We start from the raw sequence: 15,861 nt of genomic DNA, 5'->3' as shown, positions 1-15,861 counted from the left end.
CAGTCAATACTTGCTCAACCCTTTGTCAATAGCCTGTCTTAGAGAGAGAAGAGTGGATATGGTAGGGGAGTTACCCACATAGAGTTGTTCAGCATAGTTTTTAGCCTAAGAAATGGCAGGTAGTGTTTGAGTTTTCTTTAAAATTGTTGGAACAGAGGTGTAATAGATGGTCTGTATTGAATCATTTTTTTTTTATGTTGGCCATAAAAAAGACTCCTGGGCTGAATCTCTGTCAAGAGGCACCTTCTTTAAAGTTAAATTCTCTTTCCTTATTATGAAAACAAAGAAGCTGACTAGAGCTGGAATAATCCAGAGTTATCCAGGACAGGGAATTTTGAACCCATAACAAGGTGCATTTCTTTTTACAATCATGCCTCCTAATAGTTACTAAAGCCTGACCTAAACCCTAGACCTCAGAAGACAGATGCCCTGGTGCTAAAATAGGCCTTCAGAAAAGAGCATTCTATGTCTTTGGAACTATGTGAAGAATATCTCAGAACTACATTATACACCCTAAAATTGAATAGATTCCAGTTACATGTAGGCTATATTTCTGGCAAAGCAAACACACCAGCTCGAGAGGATAAGAAGCTTAGAAGTTTACTCAGTCTAGCCATTTTTATACCAGTTAACTTTTCCAATTCGTTACATCCTTGTACCTACATTATCTGCTGTCTTATTCATTGGGAAGTACTCACTGGAAGCCTGAATGCATTAAGAAATTCAGGTTACATCATGCTACTTTTCTGTGGATCATCTAATTTATTTAGGGATGATCATCAAAAGGAAAACAGCAACTTTTCATCTTCTTAATGCCATTAAATGGCAATACATTGAATAGAGTGTTCTCCTTGTGTTTCAAGAGACCAACATTGTTATTGATTATTAACCTTGTCCTTTTTACCAACTATATCACTTTTTTGTTGAGCAATCAGTTCTTATTTCAAATAGAATCTAAAGAAACATAGAAATGGTCAGAGCAAAAGATACAGAGATGGAATAGTCTTCTGTGATTCTAGAACATCTTTGGAGGCAAGCCGCCATTAGACTCCAAGAAACTGCCTTCTCAGTTTGACACGTTATTACCAGGAAATTTGGATAAGTGAAGAGGCAAGAATTGTAAGCTGAGCTCAGGGAAATCTACATTTAAGATATTTCACAAATAACTTTTTAAAAGTTGACTATTATAAATATCAGAGGAAGTCTCTGGGCACAGTTCGTTGAGTCTCTAATTATTGTATATTTGTGGTATACATTATCCCACAATCCTTTACTTCCACTTCTTGAGGATGGCAAGTTGATAGCCAGATTACTCCCATTTAGCTTATACTGTTTCGTTTTGTTGGAGAAGGTTGGCAACGCATCTTAGCATGTTTATGTTTCTAAGAAATTCTTAGGAAAGAAACCTATTCACCTTTCTTTATCCTCTCACATACCGAATTTGTTTGCTCACAGAAACCATTTATGGAGTAAATGTCTGAAATGTTCTCTAGAAAACAGAGGGAAAACAAACAGATGATAGAGATATAAGATTTCTAATGCTCATTAGAGTGTTCATTTTAACACCACTTGAACGAGCTTAGGTAACCATGAGGTCTTGACAGAGTAGATTTTAATTCAACATGGCTTAAAACACTGCTCTATTATAGCCTACTGCCTTTGAACTTATGTTTGCATAATTTGATGCAACTTTTCACTGATGTATAGATGAATATTCCCCTACCATAGCAAATAAGAAGGTAAGTATTATCTTCTATGTTGTTGATAAGGTCCTGCTTTCACATTCCAAGAGGTAAATCTAAAATCTAACTAGTTTCTGTCTGCAGGAATCTTTATATTTAAGCCAAAGTTATTTTCCATAAGTTAGTCGTTAGCATGGAGAATGATAATATGCTTTTTAGAAGTCAATTTATTTAATTTTCTGGGTATTTGTTTTGGTGACCTCTTAATTAATTTTGAAAAAAATCTTAATTTTTTTCAAAATTTAAGTTTTATGAGAGTCATATTAAGGTCCTATTGTATTAGAAGATATTTCTGACTTAAAAAAAAAAAAGAACAAAGTAATTATTAAGTAGTTAAGCAGGCTTATTTACTAAAGAAGTTCTCAGAGTACTTTATGTGCTTATATGGTTGTGAATCTGAAGACATAATACTTTTCTTGACTAGATCAGTGTTTCTTCTTGCAGGATGAGTGTTCTACCGAACATAGTTTAGGAAATCTTGGGTAATAGTGTTGATCTCTAATGCTACTTTAAGTGTGGACTGATATTCATTCCATAAGTTATTACAGATTCAATTTAGAAGTTGCAAGTAATCAGTTGGAATCTTTGATAGCGATTCCACATTGCCAAGACATCCAAGTGGGTGATTAGGAAGTTTGACTTGTTGAATTCTATGGAACAATTCAAGTATTGTCCAGCCTTTGTGGTGATTTGCATGTGGCATGAATTACAGACTAGTCATGGCCAGTAAGACCACTTAATGGTCCTTAGAAGACTGAAAGAAGAAAAAACAAAACCATTGTTCTTCACCACGGATAGTTTAAGAAGCATTGCTCTGAAGTGCCTTCTGGTTTTTACAAGTCTGTTGATCTCTTACACTTAATATAGATAGTGTCCTTTCTCATTTAAAAGTTTATAATCGATTTAATATTCAAGCATCATATAAAGCATATAAAATACAGTCAGTGGTAGAATTAAGTTTAAATGCAGCAGAATTTTATTTTTATTTATTTCTAAGGAAACTTTAGAATCAACTAGTTGTCATTTTCAGAATTCTTAACTATTATGTACTTATTTTGTTGTTTGATTAAGTGTGATTTCTGCTCTGAATTAAATTTTCAAAATCCATAGCTATAGCTCATGTTTCCATCTAGTTGTGAACCTTTTATTATGTGTCATGTAAGTCTTAAATATTTTTGTTGTTTTATAGGTTTTTACTTTTTTTTTTTTTCTTTTTTTTTTTTTTGAGATGGAGTCTTGCTCTGTCACCCAGACTGGAGTGCAGTGCTCCAATCTCAGCTCACTGCAACCTCTGCCTCCCAGGTTCAAGCGATTCTCCTGCCTCAGCCTCCCAACTATCCAAGTAGCTGGGATTACAGGCACCTGCCATCATGCCTGGCTAATTTTTTATATTTTTAGTAGAGACGAGGTTTCACCATGTTGGCCAGGCTGGTCTCAAATTCCTGACCTCAAGTGATCTGCCTGCCTTGGCCTCCCAGAGTTCTGGGATTATAGGTGTGAACCACCGCACCCAGCCAGCTTTCTGCGGTTTTCAAAACTTCGATTGAAAATATTCTCATCAGTCCCCTATATTCTGTAATGTAATTTGTTCTCAATTATCTATGCAAATAAAGTGACCTTAGGTGTGAAATAGACAGTTATATCATGCCATAGTCTGTGCTGCTTCCCATCCTTTGGGCTACATAAGTTTTTATGTAGTTAATCAGGGATTTGCATGGAAGGAGATTGCACATAATAATGAAATAATTTCTAAAAATGTCTAGTTTCTGAATCAAGGACATTCTGCTTATTGTGCTTTGTAAATGACAGACTACATACTATGGGCCAATATAATAGTTTCTGTATAGAAAAGGAAGAAATGATTTAAACACACACACACGCACACACACAGCATTTTATCACAAATAAGAAAGGTGGGTCTTCTAATGGAAAAAATTAAAGTTGGATACCATGATGCCTGCATTAGCTAATTATAAAGTCCTAATCATGTCCTCTCTATATACCCAGTTTGCTAAACTGCCAAATAGAGGTATTCCTCCCTTCCCCCACCCCATATCCCTTTCACATACATCCCTCACAAGTCTTTAGGAGAATAAAACTGGAACACATATGTAACACACTATAAAATAATGTGCTTAAGCATCATAGTTGCACCTTAATTTTCTAATAATCCAAAGGTAAATGTGCTCATCTGTATAGTTTGTTGTACTTTCAACGTATGCTTACACAAAAACAGATAAGCTTAATGTCTGAAGTGTCTCGCATTAAACTGGATAGACTTCATGTAATTGGCTTAGTTTTAAGTAAACAACAATGATGTTGTGGTGTAGCAAAAGTATGAGTTTATAAGGATATGAATTTAAATTTTGGCTCTTATGTTAATTTCTCCTATAAAGATTTCCAATATGTTAGACCTTTCAGAGCCCCAATTTCCTCATGTATAAAAATGAGAGAAATAGATTAAATTTTATCTAGGGCTCCATCTGGCTTTATCAGATCTTGAGTTAGACATCTACAGAATAATGCTACAGAATAATAAAAAAATGGACCACAAGATGGCGTTTGTAGCTAATGAGTCCTTTTGCATTAACTGTGTTGCAGTCATTTAAATATTTGCAATAATTACAAGTGCACACTTATCACTTACATTCTTGAGAGATATGTAAAAGTAATTTTTAGAAAAATAATCTGCAAATCCTGTTATTTTTAAGTTATTGGTATTTCTAAAATTATAAATTGGCAAATGATTCTCAGAAGCTGAATTTAGACTTTTCCAAAAATGAAATTTAATGAATAATTTGAGCTATTGCAAAATAATAAAAGTTGCTTCTCTCTGGTAGTATCAACTCTAATTTCCAGATTGATTACATACCAGAATTTGAAAATATGTACCTCCTGAAAGTTTTCATTAGTGTTTCAATTTCAGGTTTAGGAGATTAAAACACAGTTACTAAAATGTTACACACCCTATTGCTGTCATTGTAGGCATAACCTAATGATTTTTATAGATGATAAATAATTTCATGATGCTATTGACCTAGTAGAGAAATGATTGCCAATTTGAGCTTCAATGTTTTCTCAAATGTAGGTGATATCAGCTGTGTCCAGGATCATTTGAGACGACGTTAAAATACTTAGAAGAAACTCAGTCATATTTCCAGTTGGTAGCTTATTGAGAAAGATGTAATTATTATGGTACTCTCTCTAAAAGGTGCTTTTTGATTAAAGGTGAAAAGTTTACGCACAACAGCTTTATGTGGCTTAATATGGGAATTTCCCGTTTTAAAATAAATATATGGGAAGGTGTGACTTTTACATATTCTCTAATAATAAGTATCATTATTATTAGGTAAATGTCTAGTTATTTTACTTTATTACCACAGAAATACGTAATTATATTTTATTTTGACTTATGTAATAATTTGGATGAAAAATTTTCTAGTTAGCTGTTTCTATCAACAGTGTGGTGTCATTACCTATGGAGATATCAGCTGTTACATAGGCATCACATGGTGGCTAAGGGCATGGGCTTTGGACAAATGACTTCTGACTTTTAGCTGAGTGACCTTAAGGACTTTTTTTTTAATTGTAGTGAGCCTCAGTATCCTCATCGATGAAGTGCTGACAATGCCATAGATTTGTTTGGGTTTTAAAATATAAATGTACGTGCATATACATATATGTATGGATGGAAAGGAATACGTAAAGATGAAAGAGAAGTCTTAGAAGCAAAGGTTAACATTCCCAGTGAGTCACTAAAAATTGTTTATAAGATTTTATGCTCATCAGGTATTTCCAGGAGTCTTAACCAGCATATGCCTTAAGCCACTAATTTTACTTGAGCCCAAAATTGCCACCATAGAAAACAGGTTTTAAAGCTGCTAAATGAATGAATGGATGAATGAATGAAAGAAAAGCAGTTAACTCAGTGTCTAATAAGGATTCAGTAAATGTTGGCTACTAGTAGTACAAGCAGCTGTAGTGGTACTGAAAATATTTCTCATATGTTTATGAATCTTATCTTTGGAAATTATAATGACAATTATCTTATAAATACCAAATGCAAGGAGGAGAAGTAAAATTTTATGTTTGCTGTATTCCACACTGGGTCAAGCAAAGCAGAGCAAGGCATATTTACAAACTATATATGATTTCATTTGCCAACTTCTTGTCAGCCATGGTTAGCCTCTGGAAATCTTCAATTTTAGTTCTGGGATGAAACTTAACGGACACACATAGTTCAAACCCTTACTATGAATAGGTAAACAGGCCCAGAGCAATAAAGAAATTTGCCTGAAATCACACTGTAGAACAGAACATCTTCATATCCCACAAGCTTGAGAAAATAGTGATTCTCAAATGTGGAAGCTTCCACTGAAAGCTGTATCTTATCTATAGAAATACCATTATTGTCACCATTTACTCTTTAGAAAACTTGATCACATCTGCCTGTGGGATTACTACCCGCTTATGAGAACTGAAGAGACATTTACCTCTTCTAATGCAAAATGTCACCACCTTTAGTGAAGTATCAAGAGATTTATTTTCAAAACTGAAAGTTAGTTTTGGAATTAAAACTTAATTTTCTACGTATTCTATCTGTGTGTACTGCATTTGAGGAGGTTGTCAGCCTGTGTGTAGAAACAGAAAGGCTTCGTTTACCTGTTGGGTCTGTTTTCCCCACCTCTGGCTCGCCTTCCTGTGGTGGTTCTCTTTGTCTGAGTTCCCTCCTCAAAGAGAAATTGCACTTGCCTTTGGCCACAACTGCAGCCACCTGGGGGAAACGTGTACGGGATTCTCAATTAACGAGGATTTGTGATAAGCTTTTTTTCCGGTCAATCCACATCTTGGCTCGTTGCATGTAGAGCATATTTATCAGCTTATTTTTTTCTGCAGTGAGAAGGAGCTGTTCACCATGGTTTCCTATAGAGCACTGGAAAAAAACACAGTACTGCACTATGAGAGTCATTTTTCTTAACTGTAAAATGAAATTACCTGATTTCATCAGAAGATTATTGCATGAAATAAAACAGTATGTATGGAAAATGATGACATCTTATTCAAATGGAAGTGGAACTCCTGTTGTTGTTGGTTCTCCCATGATAGTATGAGAATCCAAAGCTAGAATGAGCTAACCAGAACTATTAAATGTCAGGCCAGCAGTGTTGCTGGATATTTTTTTATTACTACTCTGGTTTTGACAGATACTTTCTTCACTCACTGTAATGATTTAAAAGTGGAAAAAATTGTTTGATGACAATGCAAAGCCAAATAAATAGAAACATCTTTTAAAAATATTAACTTATAAGCAAATCTCACACTAGGTTTTGAGATTTTTTTTGGTTGTATTAACGATTCTTTATATCTTCCAATTGTAATCCTGAGCACAGTAAATATTCACTGTAATAAATTACTTAACTATATGGTATAAACAATATATGTCTTGAGTTTTTCCTTAGGTTTCATACTCAAGAGCAAAGAAATTTAAGGAGCCTTAGAGATCATCTTTTTGTTGTTTATAAAGATTTGTGTACATTAATTTGATATATGTGCAGGATATCAGGTAACACGGGTGAATATTAAACATTGGTGGAAACAGGCAATTACATTTATTTAATTAAAAACCTGCTATCAAGAATCCCAAAGTTATCTGGTAGCGTCAGGAGCTGCATAGTTCAAGGTCAGATCTCAGCTTTGCAGGCCCAGAAGAAAACCATATTGGTCAGCAACATAAGTGGGGTTCAGGCTTTTAGGGCAAAACTTAATATTTACATGTTTGGAGAGCAATAGAAACCAAAGTATCAGTTGGTTAGTGTTCAAATAGAAAAGTGCAGTTTTCTGATGGCCAGCATCTTAGCATCAGTTGTTCAATATATTCCTTCTCTATAGCGTCGTCTGCATTTACTGAGCACTTACCATATTCCTGACATGTATTAATTCAGTCTTCTTCAAAGAATAGATACGTTCCTAGAAATATATACAGAATTTCCAAGATACATGAAGGGAATTAATTTCCATACACTCACCTTTTGTAAATACTCTTTCCTAAAATGTGATCAGCCTGATGCCCCAGCAATCGGGGTTTCTTACCTATTTCTCCTTCCAAAATCATCCTTCTACTATGTGAAAGAAAGGCATCTCATTCTCATGACCCAGTGACTTATTAAATGTACCCTGGTGATGGTTCAGGAGATTGACTATCCATTTGTTGATGGAAAAATACTGGCATACAATTGATGAGATTTATAATGTAAACACACTTAGACCATTTGAGCCTCAGCTTTCTCACCTGTCAAATAGGATTCACAGTAGTCATTGTGAGGCTTAAAGAAGGTGATATATAAAGCAATCATTATACTGCCTAACCAAATATTCATATCAGTATATGACAGTTGTTAATGTTATTTCTGTTGCTATCCTATGTCAATTTTTCTATAATATTCTGTATTTCAAAACACATACTTTTTCTGCTTCTGGTATGGAAGATAAGGAAATCATGAAATAGCTAATTTGTCTGTCTTACCATGTTTTACTATCCCTTTTAGTACTTACTTTAGAAATGAAAATATTAGCTCACATCACTAATTAGCATGGACAACTGCTGAATATCTTAGACCTTTATTAAACTAGCATAGTTAATGCAGAATATGAAAATGATAGGAGTTTGTTCACTTGAGGACTAACACCATCTTTGGTGCAATTTGAATCACTTATTAGACAAGAATTCTAAATAGAGCAGGCTGCTTAGAATTTCATTTTGAATTTTACCTGGAGAATGTTCAGAAGTTTATTTAAATGATAGTTTTGCAGTTATTAAAAATACCTAATATCTTCTGAAAGTAGTAATTGCTTTGGGGCTGCCCTGCAGGGGTACCAGATACAAGATTGTGTATGGGTTTGCAGAGAGCAAACCAGAGAGCTCTAGCAGAAAGATGGTTTGCAAAGGAAACTGAGGGCTTTTCTCTAAATGTAAAGTGTGGTGCTGTTCCCATCAGCCCTCTCCACCCAGTTAATAGTTTTCTGTTTCGTAAACATTGTGGGTAGATTTTTTAAAGATATACTTCGGAATTTTTGTATTTCCTTCTTTTTTAAACTTGACATTTGGTGAAAGAGATTTGTGAGTGGTTTATGAAACTCAGTTTTTGTGTTTTTTTTGCTATTGAAAAGCAATAAAATACTGATAATAGCTAATATTTATTGCATATCTGCATATGATGTTTATTGTAGCTTTTTGGAGGTGTTGTTCCTCAGGTTGTGGAACTTCTCCTTTATTCCTAATTTGCTGAGAATTTTTTTTTTTAATAAGGAATGGACATTAGAATTTGATAAATGTTTTCTCTCTATTGAGATAATGTTGCATTTAATATTATCATTTGATAAATAATTGGATGTTAATCCAATCTTGCATTCGTGGAATAAACTCCATTTGGTTATGATGCATAATTGTTTATAGAAATTACTATATTTGATTTACCAAAATTTTATTTAGAATTTTCATATCTATGTTTAGGAGGAATAATAGTCTGTAGTTTTCTTTTCTTGGAATATCTTTGGCTCTGGTATTTTGGACAGCATCCCCATGTCTTCAATTTTCTGGAAGAGATTATATGGAATTAGTATGATTTCTTCCTTAAATGTTTGCTGTAATTCACCAGTGAAGAATTCTGGGCCTGGAAATTTGTGTATGTGTATGAAGATATTTAACTACAAATTCAGATTCATTTGGGTTATTGGTTTCTTCTATGGTGAATTTTGGTAATTTATGTCTTTCAAGGAATTGGTCCATTTCATCTACATTGTCAAATGTAGGAGATCGAGACCATCCTGGCTAACACGGTGAAACCCCGTCTCTACTAAAAAAAAAATACAAAAAACTAGCCGGGCGCGGTGGCGGGCGCCTGTAGTCCCAGCTACTCGGGAGGCTGAGGCAGGAGAATGGCGTAAACCCAGGAGGCGGAGCTTGCAGTGAGCTGAGATCCGGCCACTGCACTCCAGCCTGGGTGACAGAGCAAGACTCCGTCTCCAAAAAAAAAAAAAAAAAGATCTTCATAATTTTCTTTTTTCCTTTAGTAGAGTCTGAACTAACATTAAACCTCTCATTCCTGACCCTTGGCAGCATGGCTAAAAGTTTAATTTTCTCAAAGATCTAATGTCAGTTTCATTGATTTTTCTTGATTGTTTTTCTTTTTTCTTTCATCGAGTCCCACTTTGCTCTTTTCTGTTTTGTTTTTGTTTTTTTTTTTCTTCTGCATTTAATTGTTCTTTTTTTGGTTTTCAAGGTAGAGACTAAAGTCATTGATTTGAAATCTTTCCTCCTTTCATATGTAGGCATTTAGTGCTAAAAAATCTCTATGTTCTACTTTAATGGCATACCAAAATTGTTGCTGTGTCGTGTTTTCATATTCAGTTCAAAACTCTTTCTAATTTCTCCTTTGATTTGTCCTTTGACACTGGAGGCTTTTTATAATTGTCCTGTTTAGATTTCAAATATTCGGTGATTTTAAAGATATCTTTCTGTTACTGATTTCTAGTTTAATTCCATTATGTTCAAAGAACATACTTTATATGGCTTGAATCTTTTAAAATTTATCAAGACTTCTTGTATGGCCAGAATGTGATCTATATTGGTAAATGTTTTATGGGCACGTGAAAGAAAATATGTATTCTGCTTTTGTCCTGTAGATCTCAATTAGGTCAACTTGATTGATAGTGTGGTTCAGATCTTCTATATGAGTGCTGATTTTCTGTCCACACATTCTGTCAGTTCTTGAGAGGGGTATCAAAATCAATTATGCTTGTAGATTTGTCTTTCTCCTTGTATTTCTGTCAGTTTTTATGAAACTCTTTTATGTGTGTAAACATTTTAAATTATGTCCTCTAGATGTGTTGGCCCTTTTATCATTATGAAATGATCATCTTTATCTCTGATAATGATCTTTGCTCTGAAATCTACATTTCTGATACTAGTGTAGGCATGCTAGCTTTTCTTTTGACATGTGTTACAATAAAACATATATATATATATATATAATTTTTTTTAATTAAAAAAAATAAACCCAGGAGCTCACTGTGTTGCCCAGGCTTATCTCAAACTCCTGGGCTCAAGCGATCCTCCCACCTCAACCACCCAAACTGCTGGGATTACAGGCATGAACCACTGTGCCTGGCCATATACATATTTTTTAATCCTTTTAATTTTAACTATATTTGTCCTTATATTTAAAATATTTATAAGAAATTTAAACAAAGTATAGGTAGGTCTTTTTTTTAATTCGGTTGGCAATCTGCATCTTTTAATGGTGTGTTTAGCATATAGACATTTGAGTAGATTATTGGTATATTTGAGTCTTTTATCTTGCTGTTTTTTATTTGTCCTGTCTGTACATTGTTCCCATTTTCTTCTTTTGCCTTCTTTTGAATTGATAGACAATTTTACATGATTTCATTTTACATCTCTTTGTGGTGTATTAGATATAACTCTTTTGTATTAGGTATAACTCTTTTATTATTTTAGTGGTTATTTTTAGGTTACTGTATGTATCTTAAATTTGTCATAGTCTACCTTCAGGTAGTATTATATTGCCTATATAAGAACCTACAAATGTGTTTTTTCATTCCCTTCCACCTGACCTTTATGCTGTTTTTGTCATGCATTTTACCTCTACATGTATTACAAGCCCTGTAAGATTTTCCTTTTTTTAATTCATATATTTTAATACATTTAAATAATAAAGTATGTATCATATGTACTCATGTAGTTACTATGTCATTTATTTATAGATCCATATTTCTATCTGGTCTCTTTTTTTTCTGCCAAATAAGCTTTTTTTTTTTTTTTTAACATTTTTTATAGTGTGTTCTGACAGTGATAAATTTTGCAGATAATGAATTAAGTGATTTTGCAGTCTGCTTGATGGGATCTTGTACTATTGTAGGCCCTATGACAATGCTGGATACTGTTTGATCCTTCCCGATGGCTTTTTTCCCCTGTGTCTCATAGTCTTCTCACGTGCATGTGCCAATCAGTATTCTGCTTGGTATGGTGCATCCTCCGCACATCTCCAGAGTTTTGTCTCTATACACCACTCTCTTCTCTGTTACTCTGGTCTATGAACTCTAGCTGCATTTTCTCTAACTCTTAGCTCTATCCTTTTAACTCAGTGAGTCAGCCAGGTAATGTCTCCCTTCACCATGGCCTGGAAATTCTGTTAAGGCAACAAGCTGGTATATTAGAGGGATGCTAATATAGTTTAGATATTCATCCCCGCCCAAATCTCATGTTGAAATGTCATCCGTAGTGTTGGAGTTGGGGCTGGTGGAAGTGTTTGGATCATAGTGTTGGATCCCTTATGTATGGCTTGGGCCATCCCTTTGGTGATAAGTGAGCCCTTGCTCTGAGTTCACATGAGATCTGGTTGTTTAAAAGTGTGTAGCACTGCCCCCACCACTCCTGCATTCGCCATGTGGCATGCCTGCTCCCACCTCACCTTCCGCCATGATTGTGAACTTCCTGAGGCCTCCCCAGAATCTGAGCAGATGCTGGCACCAGCTTCCCATACAGCCTGCAGAACCGTGAGGCAATTAAACCTCTTTTCTTTATAAATTACCCAGTCTCGGGTATTTATTTATAGCAATGCAAGAACAGCCCAATACAAATGCCATAACAAAATTCCGAAGACTAGATGGCTTAAACAACAGAAATTTGTTGCCTCACAATTCTAGAGGCTAGAAGTCTAAGATGAAGGTGTCAGCAGGCTGCTTTCTTCTAAGGTCCCTCTCCTTGGCTTACAGATGCCCACCTTCCTGCTGTGTCCTCAGATGATTCTTCCTCCTTGCTCACATTTCTGGTTTCCTCTCTGTGTCCAGATTTCCTCTTCTTATAAGGACACCAGTCATATTGGATTAGGGCTCACCCATATGACCTTATTTTACCTTAATGACCTCTTTAAAGACCTCATCTCCAGATACAGTCACTTTCTTAGGTACTAGAATTAGGGCTTCAGTCCATAACACTGGGGTAATCATGGAGCTTACTCTGGTTTTGTTTGTTTGTTTGTTTGTTTTTCTCCTCAGGGGCCACTATCCTTTGTTGCCTGATTTCCAGGGTGTTGAAAACCATTGCTTTATATATATAGTATCTACTGGGTTGATTGATTTAGGCAAAAGAGCCTTTCCAGTCCCTGTTACACCCTCTGGGTCAGCAACAGAAGTCCTGAACCTGAGTTCTTGATCACTACTCTATACTTCCTCACACTGACCTTTCACAAACATGCTGAGATTTATGGGGTCTACCTTTTGCTCATCTTTTAGTCTGCATTCAGTGATTACTTCCACTAGGAAACATTAGGACACTCCAATCTTAGATCCTATTACTGTTACTCCCATCATGTCCTGTAACATCACAGATCCTATAGTTGATTATATTTGCTTACTTGGGTTTCATGCTAAATCCTAATTTCTATTGGTTTGTGAGCTGTGCGCTAGTACCGTCACAGTGCCTGGCATATAGTAAGAACTCCAAAATATTTGTTGAGTGAAGAGATTTTTGTATGTCTACCCTCCATGCCCCCCAAATCATGTGTAGTTTGGACAATTATAAATTACTTACAGTCCAAAATTTGAAAAATATACTAAATGTGAAGTAATTTATGCCTTTTCATTAGTATAAGCATTTAGATATACTTAAAGATATCTAAGATATTCTCCTGTACCGTCTAAGAGGAGGCCACTCTTACTAGGTGTCTCCTGTAGTAACTACCTGACCCTGATTCCTCTACTCCCCTCCCCTTCCCTCCTCTTCCTATTTTATTTTGTCATTTCTCCATCCCTAGGAGAGAGGCTATTATTATTATATATCTGAGGAACTAGAATATTGTAAAGTTAGTAACTTACCGGAGGATAAAAGCAAATCCCAGAATCGATTCATTACAGTTACTGTGCTTCTTGGATTGTACTTGACTTTCAGTACCTTCTAAAGCTACTTAAAGAAAAAGTATCCCTTAAAGTCTCGATAAACTTGATTATTCTAATGAGGCCTACATTACCCCAAGTCTGGCCTTCAAAATATATTACAAAATAAATACCCACTATTTAACCCAGTAATTTATTGGGTAAATTTTACCCAGTGTCTTTTTTATTTGACAATTAGGTCATTCAATGTTTTACTGTTCTCCTGTAATTATACAAATCTTTTAGCTTATTATTAGCTTCCTAAGTTATTGGAGCCTATCTCAGAGTTAAATCACAGTATGTAATCTTTATGAAAATCTGAATTGACATAGTATTTCCCATATTCTAAATCTTCAGTTTGAAAAAAATGTGTTTGTGCATACGCACACACATACACATACACATACATAATTATATGAATACATACTTTTTGAAATGCAACACACTTATAATTTGAGAGCTTTAAATGTTTGAGTTTTTACAGTGTTTGAAAAATCTCTAGTCTGTTATTAGCACTGGTTGTCCGATATGGACACATTAAAGCTGTGAAAGGATTAGAGGCAGAAGAAGTGACATGGAGGTAGTTGAGCCAGGTGGACCAGCGTTACTCAGTCCAACTTTGGAGTATATTATGTAGAAACATACATGTCTATGGCCGTCTATCCACATTTGAAAAAAAAAAAAACATAATTTCTTTCCAAATTCATTATGGCTCAGGCTGAATATACATTAGAGTAGGTATGATTTAGAAGAATCCTAAGTGCGTTCAGACTGTTAACATTATGCTGTAGATAAACTTCATACAGATACTTGAGACTGGTCTATTAGGAAGGTCATCCTCAGGCAAAATCAAATAGGCCACATTTATGTTTATGTGTTCTGAATGCCTTCAGACCCTTACAATCCTGTGTCATTTCCTGTGGCACATTAATAACTTAAGTCTTTCCACCCATTCCCGACAGACCATCCTAACAGTTGCTAACTTTTTGAGCATTCACTTTATGTTATGCATTCTGCGTAGAGATTTATACAGATTATATAAATTTAATTCTCACAGTTGTGCTAGTGGTAAGTACTATCATTAACCTAATTTGTAGCTGAAGAAACTAATAAAGGTTAATCAACTTTCTCAAATTCACACTTGATATAATGGGATTCAAATCAGACTGAAGTGTGTTTGTATCATCACTCCTCCTCAGCTCCAACTGGCTCCATCTTTTTCTCTATAACGTGGAGCTCTTATTTTTCTCTTGATATGGGGTAATAGTAGACTATTTCAGCAAACTAATCCTTGCTAATCTTTTTAACCTTTAATATGTTTTCCCCTTCGCAGTAGCATCCCTCATTAAGAATTAAAATATGTAGAAAATGACAAGGATTCTGACAAGATGATAGGAGAGAAGAATAGAACAGATTGCAATAGGAACAGATGTGTTAGAATTTATTAATCCTTTAATGCTGAAAGTAAACCGTTATTGATTGCCTCATGGTGTGTTTCCATTATTCAGTGCCTTGCTACGTGGGAATCATTCCTTACATCACAGACCAACCTCCACTTGGAAGAAACCTCTGAAGATAAACCTTAATCCCATTGAGGACTTCTGTTTGATCTTTGGGAGACAGCATTTATTAACCAAAGTTATTCTTTCTGGATCTGCCATGTCCCTTATAAAGTGGATGAAAAATGTTTTGTACTATCTGGAAAACCAACAACTTGAAACCTCAGGTATTCCAGGTCACTGACATGAATTTGAAAATATATCTATCTGTATGGATATATATCTATATGTATATAGATATAGAAATACAGCGAGAGATCTGGCTTGGTTTTAATTATGTTCTTAAATTTGTGTGCCAATAATTGCATATAGATTTTTTTTCTTAAATATTTGACTGTGGAACATGCCATTTTAAATATGTTGTAAGGACTGTTTTAATAAAAAGTTTAGTATGAAGTGGCTGGCTGCAGTGTATTCCTTGCCTCCTAGTAACTCAAGCCTCTTAAACATTCTAAATTGAGTTCAGCATGTGTTAACAAGTATACTGTGCATTCCATTTTATTTCATTATCATTTCCTCTGAATACTATTCAGTTTAATATTAGGAATTCAAAGTAACAACCAAAAATTATTTGACATTATTAAAATAGATGATAACTGTTCAAAAATTGA

At 34.8% G+C, this 15,861-nt stretch overlaps 1 protein-coding gene across 4 annotated transcripts in view; it reads left to right on the top strand.

The window, feature by feature from the left end:
- Positions 1–15,646, top strand: part of SNX7 (sorting nexin 7) — a 115,166-nt gene extending 99,520 nt beyond the window's left edge. For all 4 annotated transcript variants that reach the window (XM_065549249.2, XM_005542626.4, XM_065549239.1 and 1 more), the window contains one exon: positions 15,200–15,646. In XM_065549249.2, the coding sequence (XP_065405321.1) occupies positions 15,200–15,277 (78 nt within the window). In that variant the 3' untranslated portion in view covers positions 15,278–15,646. The remainder of the gene's footprint in view (positions 1–15,199) is intronic.
- The last annotated feature ends 215 nt before the right edge of the window (positions 15,647–15,861 follow it).

This window comes from Macaca fascicularis, chromosome 1 (genome assembly GCF_037993035.2).
Source record: "Macaca fascicularis isolate 582-1 chromosome 1, T2T-MFA8v1.1".
NCBI lineage: Eukaryota > Metazoa > Chordata > Mammalia > Primates > Cercopithecidae > Macaca > Macaca fascicularis.
This window is presented reverse-complemented; position numbering and strand designations above follow the sequence as displayed.